A 20672-nucleotide genomic window follows, 5' to 3' on the forward strand; every position below is an offset into this window, starting at 1 on the left:
GACCACCCTGTTCAAACAGGCACCAAAAGCATCTTTGCGGGTTTCCATTTTTGAGTCTCCCACCGGATCCTGAAGAATCTGTGACACAGGACACAGACTTCCAGACATCTCTGACCCGACCTTCGCTCACAGCAAAGCTGAGACCCATGGCGGACACGAGAGACGTGGGACTGGAACTCTTGGACATCCTGCATTTTGCTACCTGCATCAACTTCCCGAGGTATCCTGAAGTTGTGCATTGGGGTGCTTGAAGACTCAGACTCGAGCACCTTTTTTACCGAAGCACAGAGCGCCACACTCCACGAGTGGCCCGTGGGCTTGTGTTGTGCATTTCCACTTGATGCATCTTTGCAGTTCCTAGTCTGTTGGCTAGTGAGCCCCCAAGAAGACAAACCTTTAATCTAACTTACTTTTCTGGATGCTCCAGCTGCTCCAACTTTCCTGCAAAGGAGAAGTTCCACAGATCTTGCTGGTCTGCACCGAAGCCCATCTTGACATCCTGCAGGGGTTGCGTTTGCCAAGGCTTGTTGGGTCCAATCTAGATACCGACACTGCAGTCAACTAGATCCTTTGAGGGACAGCTTGAGTCCAGCTCCTGGTTGTCGTCAACACCTCCTGGTCCTCGTGGCTGAAGAGACAAGCTTCACCTTTTCACCTGAAATCACCCGACATCTGGTGGCATCTTCCTATCGCCGCCCTGGTCACTAGTAAGTGGCCCAGACTCTGTCCATTTTGCTTTCAGGTTCTACAGCTCTTCAATCCACCCTTGGATCCACCCAGACACCATCCTCTGGTCACCTGCAGCACTTCTATGCAGATCTCCATTGAAATTCACGGCGAAACCCGACACCAATAGAGACCTATGCACCCGGCTTCCGTGGGTGAGGTAACAGGAGTACTCTGGCAGTCTCGAGGGTATTGGCCCTCCTAGTGTCTAAGTCTAAAAGGGTTCCATCGTAGTTCATTTAGAAGTGTCCTTAAATTGTAAATTTGTAACTTGTTTGTTTCCCATAGAAAGTCAATGGTAACCCGCGGCTGTGTTTAGTCACTGCACACGTCTCCCGTGGGCCTCCTACATCCTAACCTTTGGTTGTTTAGAGTAGCCCCAGCGATTCCACAGGCCCCAGGCCTGCTTCCTAATACTCACGTGGTTCTTATATCACTATTTTATTATATGGTTTGTGAGGCCCCTAGGGCAAAACGTATATTGTGCAACTTATCGTATGCTAATTAAGTAACTTGTATTGTACTTTTACCTCTGACCTCCTAAAGAGTGCAGCGGGGTTATGTTTAGAATAAATACATATATATTTAATATATACCTTGTGTGGTGTGCTTTCATTTGGTACTCAAGGGATTATAATTGGTAAAAAAACTGGCTTAATTCGCTCTCTGAAGTCTTAGCCTGAAGACTGCTTGCCACTGCTACCCCTAGGATAGCTTTCTATTAGGTTGACTTTACAACCACCATCAATAAGGGTTGATTAGACTGGTGCAAGGTGCCCACTAGAACTAGTGGACTTCATATGCCAGGCTAACTTCTCACATGTATAATATGTGGGTGACTTACTGACAAACTGCTCAACTAGCAGGTTGCCAGCAGATTGTAACCCATGTCCTAATCTTGTACGCTATTCTGCTCATTTTAGGATTATTATTCATAAGGCATTTTTACAAACTATGGAGGGCTGTGTGTGGGACCTTGTTGTACAATGTCTAATGCATACATGTGAAGTTGTTGACTTAAAATTCTATGTCAAAAGAGATATTTAACAGATATATCTTATTAAATAATCACACCTCTGGTAAGAATGTTTAATACATTTGCTGATTGTAATATTGTTTATAGACACATTACAGGGGATATTCACAAAGGTAATTTATACTTGTGATTAATTTACACATGTATGTTTACTCCCACATAAGTTGCTCAGGGCATTCATGTCTACAGATACATTATGTTTCATATGCACCTGAATACCCGTAAATAAAGAGACTAATATCTGCTAAATCTGGGTAACTTCACATCACTTCATTTTCTGCTAGTTACAAAAGGATACAGTCATTCACACCACAGATTTTATGGAAAACTGGATCTGTGTGTAACGCGCAGAATACTTTACAGTATAAAATCATATGGCAAACTTCCATATGCGTTGAATGAAGTTGTCAGTGATGTCATCAATTATGTCATTTGAAATGTCATCAGTGATGTAATTTAACATGCTTTGAGTGATTGTAGTATGTGAGGTCACAAGAGCTGCATGGCGGAGTGCAAATTAAAGTTAGTTCAATAATCTATATTTGGTGAATTTCAGTGATTTTGTTTTTTAAATGTTTTTTTATAGTTTTTCAATACTTAACTATAATGTAATTTTAACCTTTGGTTATTTCAGTGAATATATATATATGGACGTCTGAGACAATCGCTTGCAGTTGGACTTTGTCGGATGCCTTTTGGGACGGCTGTCTCAACTGTGACGCCCGCGTTTCAGCAGCAAGCCATAAAGAACGTTTCAGTGGAGGAGTTGTGCACGACCGGCGGAAGGGCAGCGATTACTGCAGCAGCCTTCGTGGTCAGTGAGTACGACAATTGTTTTCAATTTAGCATACACCATGTCAGCGGGCGCCCGCAAAGGGAGAGAGGTTGCCGCTCTAGAAGCGTTCGATGATTCCCCGGCTGGGGGGTCTACAGTCACGGCTGCAGAGGAAGCTGGCGTTGTTCGTGGGGATAATCTCCATGAAAAATTTAAAACACTAGAAAAGCTTTACAAACGAGAGCAATCCAAGTGGTGGGAGCACCGCTCCCTCAGTCGGTATCTAGAAGTCAACCGGATACCGCGGGGGTTAAGAGTCATGCTAGCCCCGAGCTATGAATACATGGACCCGGCGTTGCTAAAAGACTGGGCAGAATGGAGCCTTGATTCTTCCCGTCGGCTGGTTACAATGCTCGTGCGCTATGCGGAAAGTGATCGAATTAAAATTCAATCGGAAATCGATGCACTAGAAGCAGTCATAGCCAGCATGTGCGAGGAAGACGCTAATGTCACGCAAGAAAGTAAAAAATACAGGGAAGTCTTGGAACAAAGGGTGCAGAAAGAAGAGGACGTCATCAGGAAGCGTAAGGCATTCAAGTTCCAACGTGACAAAAATGATTACAACGAGGGCAGAATCTTTACGTTTGCTCGTAAATATGATGCGATTAAAGCATCAAAACTAAAGAATTCACGGGCAGGCGCCACCATGGCCCAAAGCACACTGCAAGCACGCTCCAATTCTCTTGAAGGATCAACTCTTACTGACTTGAGTTCCAACATGGGAAGTGGGTCAGAAACAGAAGCTGGAGGACCCTCTGAGCGTGTGGGGTTTACACGGCTCACAGTGGAGGAGGAAATGGAATGTGTCCAGCAGGACAGGCGGGGAACCTTACGCCCCAGATTTCCAGCAACCAAAAAACCTCAAACGCAAGGCGACGGGAGCGCAGGAAAAGCAGCGCCCAACGAAAAGCCAAAGAAAAGAAATTATTCACGCTGGAATGCCAACAAAAAACAGTGAACAGCTTAGCATGTGCACAAAATCAGACCCAGACAATTGACAATTGTTCATCTGTTATTAACCTGACTAACACCTTATTTTCGGACCTGGAAATTAACATTCTCTCTAAAGGATTGTCGTACAGCCCCCCAAGTAACTTCAATTACGTGGATACAAGACTAGATCTTTTTAAATTTACGCGTAAATTGAAGCTTAAAAAACATTTTGCCATTAACAAAACGCGCAATTTTGGCAAAAAAGTGGTGGTGGCTGATACACCGAGTGGCTTAGCGGTTAGTGATGTCCCGCTTATGCAGGATTTGGCAGCTCTTCAAGCGGAAACTTCAAATTCTCAAAGCACTCAGGATCAAGGGAAGACATACACGGGCGGTTTAAGCAATCTTAAACCACGTTCAACATTCACCCCTGTCACTCCATATGACAACATAGATATTTTCCAGGATGTAGTGGTCAAGCAGATCAAAACACTACATGTGAAAACTTTGAAAGCCAACAAAAGTAAATGTCAAAGAAATAACAACTATCAGAAACTAATTGCAAAAATCAAAGCGGACGGAAACATAATAGTCAGGCAATCTGACAAAGGAGGCAACGTCGTGCTCTGGCCTAGAGCACTTTATCTTGAGGAGGCCTACCTTCAACTTAATGACCCAGATTGCTACAAGCATTGTGATGCAAATGCCCTCAAAAAAGCACAAACAGACTTCCACTCTTTTCTCATGGGATGGCGTTCCAGTGGTCTCATCAGTATGGACGAACTGAAATGCCTTAAAAATGATCATCCTGTAACCCCCGTGTTGTATCTTATTCCGAAGGTACACAAGGATTCAGTTAAGCCGCCTGGTAGACCGATCATATCGGCGTGTGGGGGGTTACTCGAGAAAACTACTTCCTACATTGACTTGTTCCTTCAGGAACATGTGCTGGCATTACCTTCATACATCCAGGACTCCAGCGACTTAATGAGGAAGTTGATGGATTTTGAGTGGCAGGATGACTATTGGCTGGTAACCCTAGATGTGGCTTCCTTATATACCAGCATTGTGCACAAAGATGGACTCAGGGCCACAGAATTCTTTCTAGGCAAGCGACCAATAGAGATGTTGGAACATAACAAAATGTTGCTTGCTATGATGAATTTTTGTTTACATCACAACTATTTTATGTTCCTTAACCGCTATTACCAACAAACGCGAGGAGTCGCCATGGGGGCGTGTTTCTCTCCCAGTTACGCCTGTCTCCACATGGGGTACTGGGAGAGACAGGTCCTCATGGGCATTCATCAAGACACCTGCACTCGCCATGTCATTCGATGGTATCGATACATCGATGACATTCTCATGATTTGGCGGGGTACATTGGAGCAAGTCACCTGTTTCATTGAGACCTTGAATTGCAATTCGTACAATCTTTCATTTACATCACACATTAGTCAGGATGTAGCACATTTTCTAGATGTGACACTAGTGGTCAACCAGGGCAAACTAGAGACCAAGTTGTTTAGAAAGCCTACTGCGGGCAATACTATATTGCATGCAGAAAGTCACCATCCCCCACATTTAATTCGAAGCATCCCCTACGGGGAGATGCTTAGAATTAGGCGTGTTTGCAGTACTGAATCTCACTGTAGGGAGGCACAAACAGCTAGCAAACTTAGGTTTCTGGCCAGAGGCTATAAGGAACATCTTATTGATTCAGCAATCAATAAAGCTAATGCCCTTTCCCGCACGGTTGCATTGACCCATAGAAAACATCAGAAACCCAATGCAATTGATTGTGAGCAGCCAGTCAGACTTATTTGGGCTTATAACAGTCAGCATGGAGCACTCAGGAAAATTGTCAATCAGAACTGGAATCTGATTAAACTGGATCCAGTTATAGGAGACCATATGTGTAACAAGCCTGCCATCACTTACAGGAAGGCATTTGCAATGCAAAATGCCCTGGTCAAATCCAGCCCTGAAGTGATCCCTCCTAAAAACTGGTTGGCGGCAAGCCGTGGATTCAGAAAGTGTTCCAGTTGTAAGGCCTGCACTCAGGGACTCAATAAGACCGAGTTCCTAACAGCCTTTTCTACAGTGCCACGTAAAATCAATAAGCAGCTGACATGTAAATCTGAATATGTGGTGTATGTGCTGGAGTGCCCGTGTGGCCTGCAGTACATTGGTAGTACCAAACTGCAGGTTCACAAGAGGGTACTCCAGCACATCCGTGCTATCAACACCAGCGACGCCACATACCCAGTGGCCAGGCATTTCAAGGAGTTCCACAACAACAACAGTGGGCTCCTAAGATACTATGCCATTGACGCCATTGGCCCACTGAGAAGGGGAGGGAATAGGGAAGGGATCTTGAGGGCTCTCGAGACCAGGTACATTCTGGAAATGGACAGTAAAAGCCCCAATGGGCTTAACTCCACTGAGGATTTTTACACTTGTCTATAGTTCCATATATTCCCATCCCCATGATTTGTGCTGCTTACCACGTTTATTTATTTTTTTGTCATGTCTGGGTCAATTCTCATGTGCCTTTTATTTGCTGTTCGCTGTATTTTCTGCTCTGTAGCTAAGTTTTTGACTGTAATTTAGATAACTTGATTCAGCAATATTAGAACATCATTGCTTTTTAACTTTCACTGGTTTATTTGGTGCACAGTATTTCAACGTCTCAGGGTAATACTGACCTAACACCCTTAGCAGGGTATGAATGTTTTCTGACAAAGGTATGTCTATTCATTAGGCCTTACCTGTCTATCCGGCATATATTACCATTTTAAAACCTCTATGGTAATCAGTGACAAACGTGTATAGTATACTCGTTGTATATAGATGTATATATATGAACTAATGTGTATATATTTTAAGGTTTTGGACATAATTTTGGCTTTTTGCATTCATGCAGTGATGAGCGGTAGCCAAACAGCGTACACATAGATTAATGCCTATTTGCACTTATTTGTATATATATGAATTATGTCTCACAGACAACTTTGATTGACTACCATTTGCGTAGCAGTGCATAATAAGAATTGTTCGCTTTATTTATTTGATTTTTAAAGCCTTTGATTAAATGATGTCGGATACTGAAAATGTATTTATACAGGAATTATGTCAGCAATTGCACTTTATCTTTTCATACCCTGCGTTGTGATTTGGCACATGTATTTGAAAAAATGTCTGCAAAGGTGTTTTCAATTGTGATTGTTTAAATAATGACCAATCAGATTTGACGTTGAGTCTGCACCGGCACTTTAAATTTACGCAACTTCTTTCATGGCGCCATGTGACCAAGCCCTCTGTGTAGGGCGAAACGTTATCTTGGCGTGGTGTGCGAAGAAATAAAAACTCACCTGCACTCTGGGTCTTCCTGTGTCCTTGTTGGGGTTAGCTGAATACTGATAGCTGGCGCAGCGAAGCGGCACTCTTGGCGATATATATATATATATATATATATATATATATATATATATATATATATATATATATATATATATATATATCAATCAATCACTTGATTTATATCTGTATATGCATAATAAATATTTAATGGGCATTTCCCAAAATCTGACTTGGCTTTGGCCATCCCGAATAAACTCTAGACTCTCTAATATCTAATAAATTAGAAGGTAAAAAACATAGAGCACTGGTTATTGGTGCTGATACTAGGTTATCATGATTTGTATGATAAAAGATGGTGTAAACTTGCTGCAAGTCAGTCTTGTAACCTCCCATACAGAGAATGCTAATGCTGGTGCATTATCCCATCGAGTTATCTTATTTGCCTGAACTGGGAAAAAAAGTGCACAATCACTTGAGAACAGTACTGAGGGAAGCAGTACCATTACTCAAAGCTGGCCTAATTAATACCTCAATACTCTCTTACTGTCATATTTTAACACATCAATGAAAAGGATTGAATGAAAAAGTGCTTGGCTCTTACCTAATATTGGGGGAATTTCAGAGTTTGGGAGAAAATCATTCAATATCAGCAGGAGCACCGAAAATCCTAGAACTACTGTTATCTTGAACCCCAGTCTCTCTCCACCTTCCATTGGTATGAACATGCTGGCAATGTCAACCAGCACCAGGAAGCAGGCTGGCACTATCAGATTGATGATGTACAGCACTGGGGTCCTCTGGATGGTGATCTGCAAAAGAAAACACCCTGAGCATTACAATCACACATGTGAGAGAGGCATATTAGGATGTGTATGAAAAAGTAAACATTTTGCCAGAAAATTGACTAAAAAGCTATGTTTTATGCACCTCCTTGAAAATTGTGTCCATTCATAAAGACACACATTCCAAATCGTGTTTGTAACAATACTTTACTATTGTGCTTAGCCCTATATTTATATTAACCCACATGCCAAAGCTTCCTTGCATGCTCATATTATGTGGCCAGGTCAACTGCTCCTGTCTGTGGTCTTGGGTTTTGAGAGAGACTGATGAAATCTATTCTGCAATGTAAAAGGGGAGGTGATGATCCTCAAGTGATAAGCAGGACCATCATAAGGAGAGTGGCTCTTTGACCAGGGCCCACACATTTTGACTAAGCCCCAATTTTTATTAAAGTTGAAGGCCGATGTCTTCCTTCTTGAAACAGTTGAGAGAGTAATGCCACTAAGTAGTGCCAAACACTGTGGGCCTGATCACTACTTGGGCGCTGCAACGCCGGGTCCGCTCTGACGTTGCACCGCCAAAGCCGTGCTCGGGCCGCTCGCCAGATTATGAGTGTTATTTGTGTCTGATGGGCTTTTGTTTAGAGGTCCCATGTTGGTGCCCTGAAATAGGTACCGCAATGGGAATGCCAAAAACAGTTCCTGCATGGCATGAGCTTAAAAGTTCATGCCATGCAGGAACCGGTGCGCATGCAAACAGGGGGGCACATCTTGAGCCCCTTTGTGTGCGTCCACATGGTGCAGAGGCACAAAGCGGCCCTGTATAGCCCCGTTTGTTTCCTCTCTGCCACGGGTTTCATGACGGTGGAACAATAGCAGAAAGGAAACTAGTATAAGCTTGGTGGGACCGCAGAAGTCCCGCCAAGCATATTACTGCCTCCTGACAGCCGCAGCTCTGCCAGGGAACAGTGGTTCCCTGGTGGCTGCTGGTGGGCAATGGCAGTCTGACTATCCTAATTGTAATAGAGCAGTCAGGAGACCGCCACCACCACGCCTCCACAAATCTGGTGGTCCATGGAGCGCCAGACTCGTAATTAAACCCTAAGTCTTTTCTTTCCCCAAAGTATACATCATCTTAACTCCGAGCAACTCCGTGGATCAGACATCAAAGAGAGGCCCCATAAAGAGTAAGGGCCCCCCAGCCCAACAAAAACATCTGACATGCCTGATGACAAACCTTTGTTCAATAGTAATTGATACCACACAAGGCTTCAGCACTGTAATCCTCTCACAGACCTTAGACCAACAATGTCCATCATTTGTCCACGAAGCCCAGAACCATGTTAGATATTCAAGATAACCACTTAAATTCAATTTAGATCTATTGTGTGCAAATGTATTTTACAAGGGATAGTCATGAGCCTAATGTACAGAGAAGTTTAACTTGATGCATCTTTTTTACAGGTATCTAAATATCATTAGTTGGTTGGTGCATTTATTATAAAATTGAGCCCTCTTTAAAAAGCTGCACATTCTTAAAAGTTGAAAATAAATCCTCTACTATCAGTGTAGTGTTGGTGGTTCTTGGAACTTGGAAATGAAGTTGTTTGGACAAAATACAATCTTGTTTGTCTAGAAAGCATGCATTTTCATTAACTTTTTACTGCATTTTTTACAAGGTGTCTGCTTCCAAAACAGTATTTTTGAACTGGATTTTCTTTTACGACTGGCAATTTGTCTTTTAAGTGTCCTACCAAAGGGCTGGAGCTGCAATGCATAAACAAAGATGTCAACAATATTTTTTGAATATTTTACTTGATGTGTTTTTTAGTGTTTTGAAACAATCTGCTAATGTTCACTGAATGCACTTTCAGAGCTGTTCGATTTGAGTTTGTCAACAAGAGATCTGGGTCCATACTACAGTGGGGCAAAAAATAAGCATTGCAACTCCATTTGCACTGGGCCTGCCCTAATACAAAGGGGGTTATTTACAACGGTTTTTAATGTGGTGAAAAGGGACACAAAGTATAACAAAGCATTGCTTCAACTTACCTATTATTATAGAAGCGTGTAGAGCAGTGCAATATTGTGCAGCACCATACAAGGACCCAAGCAAGCTTTGGTAAATAACCCCCAAAAAGAGTATTAAATGGGTCAAAATCCGGTGGCTTTGGTGCCGATTACGATGGCGGGCGGATCGACTGCCGGCCAGGCGGTGGCGATCCGCCCACCATCAACCTCAATATTCCCACCGCCAAATTAGGATGGCGGTGGGAATGGGAATGGGAATGGGAATGGTACCGCGGCAGACGTTTGCATTAGGATACCTGTCTTTTGTGGCGGAGATCCCGCCGCAAGTAGACAGGCAGAGAATGCCTTTGGGGCACCGTTACAGGCCCCCGGGAGGGTGGGGGGGTGGGGTGCTGCACGTGGGGGGGATCTATGGTACCCCCCTTCATTTGCATGTACAAGGTGGCAGGCACCGCATGGTGCCTGTCACGTTGTACATACAAATGCAAAACATGTATTTTTACATTGTGGCGGGCGCTGCCACCCAATGCAATGTAAAAATACAGGAAGGGCCCGCCAGTGTGGCGGGTGCATCGTAATTTGTATTGCGGGACCGCCGCACATATGGTGGGCGGTTCCTTTTGCCTTCGCGATGTTGCCATTGCCGGCGGTGAGGACCGCCGGCCCGGCAGTGGTAATCTGCCCACCATCAACCTCAATATTCCCACTGCCAAATTAGGATGGCGGTGGGAATGGGAATGGTACCGCTGCGGACGGAAAGAATGTCTGCCGTGGTCCCGCACGGCGGCCCTTTTCCGCCCGTCTTGCGGGACATGGTACAATGAGGGCATTATGGCGGTGCCTTGCAGGCACAACCATGTGCATTAGGATGCCTGTCTTTTGTGGCGGAGATCCCGCCACAAAAAGACAATCGGAGAATGTCTTCAGGGGCCCGTTGCTGGCCCCCGGGGGAGTGCCTGACATGGGGGTATCTATGGTACCCCCCTTCATTTCCATGTACAAGGTGGCACGCACAGTGCCTGTCACATTGTACATACAAATGCAAAACATGTATTTTTACATTGTGGCTGGTTTTGCCGCCAGCCGCAATGTAAAAATACAAGATGCGCCAGCCAGTGTGGCGTGCACATCGTAATTTGTATTGCGGGACTGCCGCAACTATGGCGGGTGTTCCCTTTTGCCTATGCGATGGCGGGCAGACTTTGTCCACCCACCATCGTAATCAGCCCCTTAGATCTTGACAGTCTTACGCCTATCCCAATGCAGAGGCGGTTCTAAGTACTCTGCCAAGTAAATGGTCTTTCATCTGCCATATTTAGATGCATGCAAGCTGATACGCTATCTGCGTCGGAAGAGTGCTTCCTGCCATGATCACAGCACACGACTGCAGACACGGCAGACTTCAATGCTGGTGAATAGTACTCCATCGGGCAGCTGGCTCCAAGAGAGCAGATTTAGTGTTCACAGTTGTGCTGGCAGAAGGAGTTTGTCCTGGTACGCGCTCAACATTGCACCATCACTGTGGTCATTGGATAGATGTTAATGGAAGACACCTGATGTCCTTTAGCCAAATGGAAACACCTTCATACCACACTATAAAACACACTCCATTTCAGACCATGATTCTCTGTCATTTCACTGCACCACAAAATTTTCTAGCACAGCTTTTGCCCGTTAAGTGAGGTTTATTTTGTTTCTTTTCCCTCTTTTTTGTCCCTTTATCTTCTTTCGTTTATTACGTTGTGGTTACGTTTTTTATTTAATCATATTTTGTTTGCTCAGTGCCAGACCCCTGAGGGAGAATTGACAGTAATGGTGGATGAAATCATAAAAGTAGAGCCATAAATGTTTGGAGCCCAAGTCCAAAATACACCTCTATCTCAGAAAAGGCAAATGTGGGCCAGAATAGTTGACAGAATTATTGCTGAAGCTAACAAGCTGTGCACACAGGTGGAAATAAAGATGAGGTGGAATGAACTGCAGGGGAGGGTATGTTCCCCAGCCTCCAAGCGTCACAAGGAGGCCCAGAGGACTGGCGGTGGTACTCCCAAGCCCCCCTTACAACTGAGGTCCTGGGACGAGAAGGTCTTGCAGATTCTACATCCTGAAGGAAAATCTAAACTATCAGTATCAGTTAATTTGGAATATTGTGTGAATGTATTGTGTTGCACCTAAGATTACAGGTATCAATCTCCATGTCATGTCACATGAAGGTATGGCACCTGTAAGTGTTACAACACCAAATATTCTATTACCAATATGTCTGTCTGTCCCATTTCAACTGCCTAATTTTCCCAGGCATGTTCCACTAATTAACTAATTTTGCTGTGTTGGGAAGTTGTATTTTATATGAATACAACTACCATGATGCCCTGTTTTGTCAAAAGAATATTGCTATGACATTTTGTTCATTTTCCGTTGTCTAACAGATTTCAAGATATGGCAAAGTGTCATGTAGTGATCAATAACTATTCAACGCTCTCTTCTGAAAATGGTTTGTGTTGATTTCTGAATGTTGTCTTGTTCCTTTCAACCAATTGAATTGATGTCACGGCTTTCACAAATCAAACTGTGTTTACCACAAAATTGTAATGTATGAAATGTACTATGCTGAATATGTTATAATTGCAAAAATGTACTCTGCACTATGCACATGAAGACTAATACCAATTTGTGTAAATGTCTGTTTTGAAGTCAGCTATGTATTGGAATTGTTTTTTACACATTTCACCTCTCAAATGTGTTGGGTTGAATGGTTGGGAGATGTTAGGTATACATCCTAATTAGTTCATAAACATTTCAGGACAACATATTAGCTACTTATTTGAAGTTGTACTGTTTGCAATTGCTAAACGTTAGGGCAATATGTTCAATACTACTGAAAGCTATCACCATAATAATCTCTATCCGTTTTTACTTCTAGGTATCTACATTGTTGGAAACAGCCTTTACAACAAGGTTTTTACCACGTTGTGCCTTTACTTCGCATTATATACCACACCTCGTTTCACAACGTCTATGCCTTTACAACGCATGCCTTTATCACACATTTAAGGTATGTTTGGGGGTTTGTGGGGTCTCCCCCACAAACACATTGTGTATGTATATATATATATATATATATAAATGCAAAGAACTCCGCTGAATATCAGAACAACGTTCAGGATAACAACGAAACCGGACCCAGTAGGATATTTGCAAATCTTTTTATTTTCTCATCCTTGTGCAGACAAACACGTTGTGCCTTTACTTCGCATTATATACCACACCTCGTTTCACAACGTCTATGCCTTTACAACACATGCCTTTATCACACATTTAAGGTATGTTTGGGGGTTTGTGGGGTCTCCCCCACAAACACATTGTGTATGTATATATATATATATATATATATATATATATATATATATATATATATATATATATATATATATATATATATATATATACATATAACAATGTATGGGAAAGGCATACGTTATAAAAGCATATGCGTGCTAAATAAATGCTAAAGATTTGGATGTATAATACACACTTTTACTAATTTTAATGTTCTCAATAGGTCCAGCTGCCAGAGCACGTGGCCAGGAATCTGCCACTGAAGACACCTCTACTCCAGCACAGGATCAAGCCTTCTGTGTGGACGACACTACTGGTAATCTGGATGACGATGAAGATCCTGGTCCATCTGGTCAGCATAGGCAGATGGCTCCAGTGAGTCTCACTGGGTCCACACAAACCCCTCCCACCCCAGCTGAAACACCTTAGCTAACCAAAGGCTCCACTTCCTGTGTGCCTACCACTGTAACACCAATTGTGTGCACCCCAGTACTTGGTAATACTCACACCACAGCACCACCAGCTCCAACTCACCCAGGATCAAGTTGGATAAGGCACACTAGGTCAAGGACACAGGGTAGTAGGGTTAGGGGTCATAGGAGGGATTCTGTTGGCCAGCATAGGGAGGCCACTGGGGTCACTCTCACCAGACCACCATTGACCTAGTCCTGGGAGCCTATCATAATTCCCAAGACATGATGGGACGGGTTCTCACAGGCCTCCGGGAGATGACGCAGTTGCAGAGGAGCTCAATTATCAGACCGAGGCTCACAACTCCAATCTGGCTTCCTGACTGGGTTATTACAGGACATTTACACCCATATGTGCAGGGCTTTCTGAGCACCATCTACTTCTTCCTGTGGTCCTACAATATCTGGCCCATCTATATCTGCCACAGCTACAGGATGGGAGGCCCGACCACCGGAATAACCACCTGCAGCCACCCCAGGCCCTGCAACTGTAGATCCACTCCTTGCCAGTGGGAGGGGACGCCCATCCAAACTATCAGGAGGGGAGGATGGCAAGACCTCTGGCACCACCAGCAAAAAAAAAAAAACTAATTTACTCCAGTGTGTGACTAGCATTCACTCTGTGGACTATTTCTGGACACATTTACCTTTCTGATGCCAGTCGTATTTTGGACATTGGCCCTTAAACACTTTAGGCTCTTCAACTATTGTTTACATTAACCATGAAAAACTTGTTCACTTTTTGGTTTGCGTTATCATTTTCACACTGTTTATTTCTTCACGTTAAGTTCAATAAATTCACAACTCACAGACTGGTGCTGTATATCTCAACTCTATCAATGCATGTGGATCCTTCCATCATAACTTTACAATGATACGAATCAAAGTATTGTGTAAACATATAATTTGCATGTAGGTAATGTTTTTCTCAAGTTCCCAATCAAGACACCACAAACAATATACCATTAAATCATCTACTACGTGTATTCCATTTGACCAATAATTGCCTGTCAACATTTTCACTAACAGAGCAATCCATACAAGACACTAATACTCAGTGCCAGTTTTCACATTTCCAGTTCCAGACCTTTCCAACGTGGAAGAAGGGGATATATCCAAAACAATCAGTTTGAATGGGCAAATTAGAATTGACTTGTGTCATCAGCTGGAGCCAGATCTTCTGGCTCACATAAAGACTCCCACATCAATTATGCCAATAGATAAAAACATGGCAGTACTACATTTTGTACACACAAAATCATTCCATTCCACTGTTCCAGTATATGATGCAATGCCACAACCAAATTTCAGTGGTGTGCCACAAGAAGTAACTCCTAAAATGATGACACATCAACACCTAGATACAGTTTACACATAATGCAGCTGTTGCCAATGTGAAGGGAGATTGGCATGATTTGGCTCCACTACCGCATGTAGTTTGAGCTGATGATGGCACACATATTGCCTTAGTGCCAACACATGACAGAGAACAAGTCGATTGTAAACTTCAAATCTTCACACAATGCAAGTTGCCTTGGTACAAGATTTGTACCTCCAAAGTCTGTATCTGTCTTTCCCGGAATCAACCCATGTTCCCTTTGCACTTCAAAACATCGCCATATACCTGCAAATGTCACAACTCTGAGAAGGCCAAATGAAGATGGCATGGTAAAAGAACTAGATCAAAATAAAAAGATTACCATTCAAACATAACATAATATACACATTACAAAGTCAACTTTTTGGAGGACACAGTGCCACAAAACAATCAGAGATAAACAGTGTAACTGAACACAGTAGTCAATGTGTCAAAACTTTGGGATCAACAAAAACCTTTTGCCCGATTTTTCTTGAACTTGCTATTCCTAACAAATTACCAACACATACTTCTTTCATCATCACATCAATAGTTGGTGTAACGGTGAAAGTGATAACATGTAAAGATATACTTACACTCATGAGAAGAAGTTGTCAATGACATATTTACGTAAGTAACTCTTTCCTCTTCATCACTATCATCTTCATTTGACATGTCAGGATCCTAATTCAGTAGCTCTTCATGGTCTCCATCTTCTGCGATGTAAGGGATGTTCCGTTTCAGGGTGATGTTGTAGAGCATGCAGCAGGCCACGGTGCTTTGGCACACCTTATGGGATGAATAGAAGAGGGCTTCTTCAGTTTTGTCCAAACAATGAAATCCTGCCTTTAGGAGCCCAAAAGTCAGCTCCACTGACCGCCATGCTCTTCCATGGGCCTCACTGAAGCGGACTTTCCCATGCGTTGTTAGACACAGACGCTTGTGATGTATAAATACAGTAAACAGACAACTTGCACATTGATTGAATGAAAGTGTTTCCAATTCAGGTAGACCTGTTCTCTGTCGTGTGGTGGCACTAAGGAAATATCTGTGCCAATAATTGCTCCAACCACATGTGGTAACCAACCGAAACAGTAAAAGTCCCCCTTCACATTGGCTAAATCCTGCAGCCCTAGAAACTGGGATTATCTGTTGATGTGTCTCATCATTGAAGATGTAACTTCTTGTAGCACCCCACTGAAAGTTGGTTGTGACATTCCACCAGATTCTGCCACAGTGAATTGGAAGGATTGTGTGGCCACAAAATGAAGTACTGCCATGAGTTTGACAATTTCCGTAATTGAAGCGGTATTCCTGTTGTGAGGCTGAACTTCTTGATTGCGTCCCTTTCTTCCATGGTGGCAAGGTCTAGAAATGGGCGATACACCTGAGGCTGTCGTCTATTCACTCTCTTAGAGTTTGTATGTCTGCATTGGTAAAACATTTGAACATTTTTCACATTTTCCACAGCAACATCTTTGAAATGTAACACTAAAGTCATGTAGTTGTTCAAAATATATATGGTTTTACCACATATTTTCATAAAAGTACGTATAAAGTGGTCAGGTTCTATAGATTATTGGTCAGGAATTAATCACAAATTACTTTTTGCAAAGCGGAATTATTTACCATGAAATCCCAAGGTGTAGTACACAAAACACATTTAATTCAACATTGTTATAGTGTTATGATTAACACGGAAGCATTAGAAAACATATAGCTAAAGAAAGACCAATTGCTTCATTGGATCATAGGAGGACTAAAGGACATAAGTCTCAAAAGTTTTCTTCTATAGCAACATTATATGCGGACAAATGTTAAACATACAGTGTATAATAATGAATATTTACAAAGTGCGCTCAAAGTGACATGGAAAAAGGAGACAGTTAGATGGGTTGGGGGTGAATGGGTGGAGGTGAGGACTGGGTAAAGGGTGTTGTGATCTTAAAACAATCACAGTGGTTGAAAATGCATCCTTTACAGACTAATTTAGTTCAATAGTTCCATTCATTTCTTTAACATAGGGTACGTATTACTCAATGGGTTGCTTCCTATGTTAAGAAGATCGGATGAAATCAAGTCTACGTTTCGACCCCTAATGGATGGGTTGGTTGAAACCTCGGGCTGGGGTCTTCTTCAGGACGGGTGGAAACAGGAGCGCCTAAAGGTTAATAAAATATCTTTAGAAAGGGGAATTGTATCTGTATATTCGCAGCAAATATGTGTAAGTACCAAGGGCTCAATTAGTAAAATGGGCTTCTTACTTCATATAAGGCCGTCCAGTGGCCTATTGGGAATGGACCTGCGTCGGTTCCATAGTGGTATGCGAAGCCTAGAGGTGTATTAAAAATGAAAATTTTTTTTAAATACTAAATCTTGAGCATATGTGCTCTAAGAAGAGAAACAATGGTGGACACTTACTGGGGCGTCGATGTGTATTCAATCAAAAACTACACAATTTCGGAGCAAGTTGCGTCCAGGTGTGATGGTTTAATCTGTGAATGGAAGAGACAGGAGTATGTGTGAGTTACCCTGTTTATATGGCACTAGGAGGTAATATCACCATTATAAATATACACTCGGCATGGTTGTAGTGACAACCTATGCTGGAAAAATCAAAATATCGCGGTAATTATGTGTAAAATATGCGATCACAGAATGAGACAGAGCGGGGCCACAATACTTTCGATTAGCCAGTATAGCCTCGTGTGGACATTGGCTTTATCCTGTAAAAAACAATACGGCCCATAAAGGAACCACTTGTCAGGATTGGGAACGCGTAGGTTACCTTCTCCGTATTTCAATTCTGCAATAGTCCTCGGAGCTGCCTCGGGTGGGTTCCTCGTTGCAGCGCTACCCGGTCGCGAGTGAAGCCGCGAGGTGCAGGCGCTGAGTGCTTGTTGGAGGCTCGGCGGGAACCACCAATCAGGTGGCTGCCTGGGCCAGCCTCCTAGGGAGCGTCTAAAAACAACCCTATCAGAACGGGCGGTGTACCGCGTCTGTTAGCATATCAAGGGAGCAGATGCATAGGTAGCGCTCTGTTTGAAGTATTTAAAACAGTATTCTTTAAAGGCAAGGCAGCGTACAACAGAGTGTGCACCGGCCTGGTAAATATAAATACTGACTGAGACATAAATACATGGATGAACTGCCAACCTAGTATATACGAGTGAAATTGCAACATATAAGCATGGGACAGATCACTGTCTTACACATTATCTTAGATAGGAAAATAGTACATATTGCATTTAGAAACACATGGAGAACACGACGGGGTATGTATAGAGCCCGTGTGCATATACTATCGCAATTCACATAGCATCCAAGAGTGCATCATACATAGGTGAGTCATATCATATCCAATAAATGTTCATACGTAAAGCAGTGGAAGGAGGCACATTAACAAGAGTGGAAAATTATGTGAAGCCCAAATAAAATGTTCTAGGGTTATTCACAGTTGATCAGAGCCATTTGGGAAAAAGTTACATCAATTTCATTGAGTCCATTCTGTACAGAGTTAAATCTCTGCATCCATTTGCATTCGCGTATGTTCAAAACAGAGTCGAGATCACCTCCCCTGGGTCCCAATGTGATTTTTTCTATACCCACCCATTTGAGGGATTCAGGTGTGTGGTTTAGTGCCTGAAAGTGTTCTACCAGAGGTGCCCCCATGGTTAGACATCTTATTCTACTACAATGCTGTAGTACCCTGTTCTTTATTTTTTGCTTGGTTTGGCCTATGTAGATTAGGTCACATGGGCACACGATGGCATATATCACACTATTGCTATTGCAGTTAGTCAGTGTCTTAAGATCAATGGTGACATTATTGTGTGTGAAACTCTTGGTTTCTATGCATAGTGCACATGCCTTACAGTTACTGCATTTGTAGTTTCCAACAATATTCGGGAGGTTCCACATTGATTGAATAGTGGGCGCTGGTGGGGTGTCTAGCATAGAACGGACCACCACATCTCTGATGCTTTTAGCTTTTTTAAACGCATGCATTGGTGGTTCTGGGATTTCAATCTGGTCTGCTATGATATCCCAATGGCTGTTGATTATTTTCCGAATCTGATTGCTTTTGCTGCAAAAAGTAGTGACACAGATCATTCTATTGGCTTGTGTAGGACGATTCCTTGGTGCGAGTAGAGTCTCTCTATCGTTGAACCAAGCCCTTTTGCGTGCCCTTTTTACCAATCTCCTGGGGTATCCTCTTTCCAGCAGTCTATAGATCAGGTCATCTGATTCCGCAAAGTAGTCCTCTTTCAGGGTGCAGTTCCTCCTGATGCGAAGGAATTGCCCAAAAGGCAGGTTATCACGAAGGGCCCGGGTATGGTGACTAGTATACCGGAGTAAGGTGTTCCTTTCGCTTGGTTTCCTGTATAAGGTGGTGTGGAGCATTCCCTCTTGTTCCTTTATAGTAATGTCTAAGAAGTCGATGGATTCATTGCTGTGCTTTGCGGTAAATTTGATGTCTTCCGATTGAGTGTTGAGCCATTGAGTGAATTCGGTTAGGTCTTGGTTCTGTCCTGTCCAGATCATAAATATGTCATCAATGTATCTGTGGTATTCAGATATATTGTTCACAAAGGGATTGTTGGATGACAAGATGGTGTGCTGTTCAAAATCGCTCATATATAGGATCGCCAGGTCTGGAGCAAATGCTGCTCCCATGGCCACGCCTTTCTTCTGCATATAGAACTTATTTTGAAAGGTGAAGAAATTTTTTGTCATTGCGATCTCTAGGAGATCTACCAAGAATTCCGTAGGTACACCAGTTGGTTGGGGTCTAGTTGCCAATGCTCTCTGTATAGTTGTTAGAGCGGGGGCCTGGGGGATACTCGTGTATAGGGACACGATATCCATGGTAACAAGTAGTTGATTGTCTTTATTGAAGAGTTTTTTGTCAACTATGTTTATCACCTGTGTGGTGTCCCTCAAGTAAGTAGGTGTCGCTTCAGCTAGGGGTTTCAGAAAATTGTCCACATATTTGCAGAGAGGCTCCAGGAGGGAGCCGCATCCAGAAATTATAGGTCTTCCAGGTGGTTTAAGGGGGTCCTTGTGGACCTTGGGTAGAGTATAAATCGTTGGAATCCGAGGTTGGTCCACATTTAGGTATGAGTATTCTTTGTCTGTTAGGAAGCCCAATTCCTTCCCTTTTAGGGTAAGCATCCTGATTAAGTTTCTAATTTCAGGAGTTGGGTTAGCTCGAAGCGGTTGATAGCTGACTCCGTCGCTGAGTTGGAGCTCAATTTCTGCTTTGTAGTCATCCACATTCATGATGACTATGGCTCCCCCCTTGTCGGCAGGTTTTATCACTAAGGTTTTGTTCTTCCTTAGGCCCTCGAGGGCAGTCCGTTCATCCTTAGTGATGTTTTGCTTCACATACTGTTTCGTCCTACAAAGCTTGAGCACATCTTTCATGACCAGGCTTTCATAGGTCAGAATCCGATGGTGGACCATAGCAGTTTGATAAAGCATAAAGCATTTGCTTTTTGTTCTTTGTTCTTCACAGATTCCTTTTATAGCTAAAAAAAAATTAAAGTTGTAAATTATACATTTCAAATGTATTATTTACACATTCTTTTGTTTCCTCCAAAAAATAATGAGCGTCCATCTGGGATGCTTTGGACTAAATTCCTGAGGACAGGGGACTCAGTGTCCCAGAACATTTGAAGAAGAGGAGGAGAAGCCTGAGAGCATGCCCCTGCTGCACGTGCTGAAAAGTGCTATTTGCCTCTCGTGATGCGGGATGCTTTAGACTACATTCCTCCAAAATGTAATTTGTTAAGTTAAA

The 20672-nt window shown here is 42.9% G+C and overlaps 1 protein-coding gene across 1 annotated transcript in view; it reads right to left on the minus strand.

Moving 5' to 3' along the window:
* The window catches only part of LOC147673741 (5-hydroxytryptamine receptor 3A-like), a 193357-nt gene that overhangs the window by 20222 nt on the left and 152463 nt on the right, over positions 1-20672 (minus strand). Inside the window, exon 7 of the mRNA XM_086945525.1 lies at positions 7495-7702. Within this exon, the coding sequence (XP_086801651.1) occupies positions 7495-7702 (208 nt within the window). The remainder of the gene's footprint in view (positions 1-7494; positions 7703-20672) is intronic.

The sequence above is a fragment of the Lissotriton vulgaris genome, chromosome 12 (genome assembly GCF_964263255.1).
Source record: "Lissotriton vulgaris chromosome 12, aLisVul1.2, whole genome shotgun sequence".
NCBI classification, from domain to species: Eukaryota; Metazoa; Chordata; class Amphibia; order Caudata; family Salamandridae; genus Lissotriton; species Lissotriton vulgaris.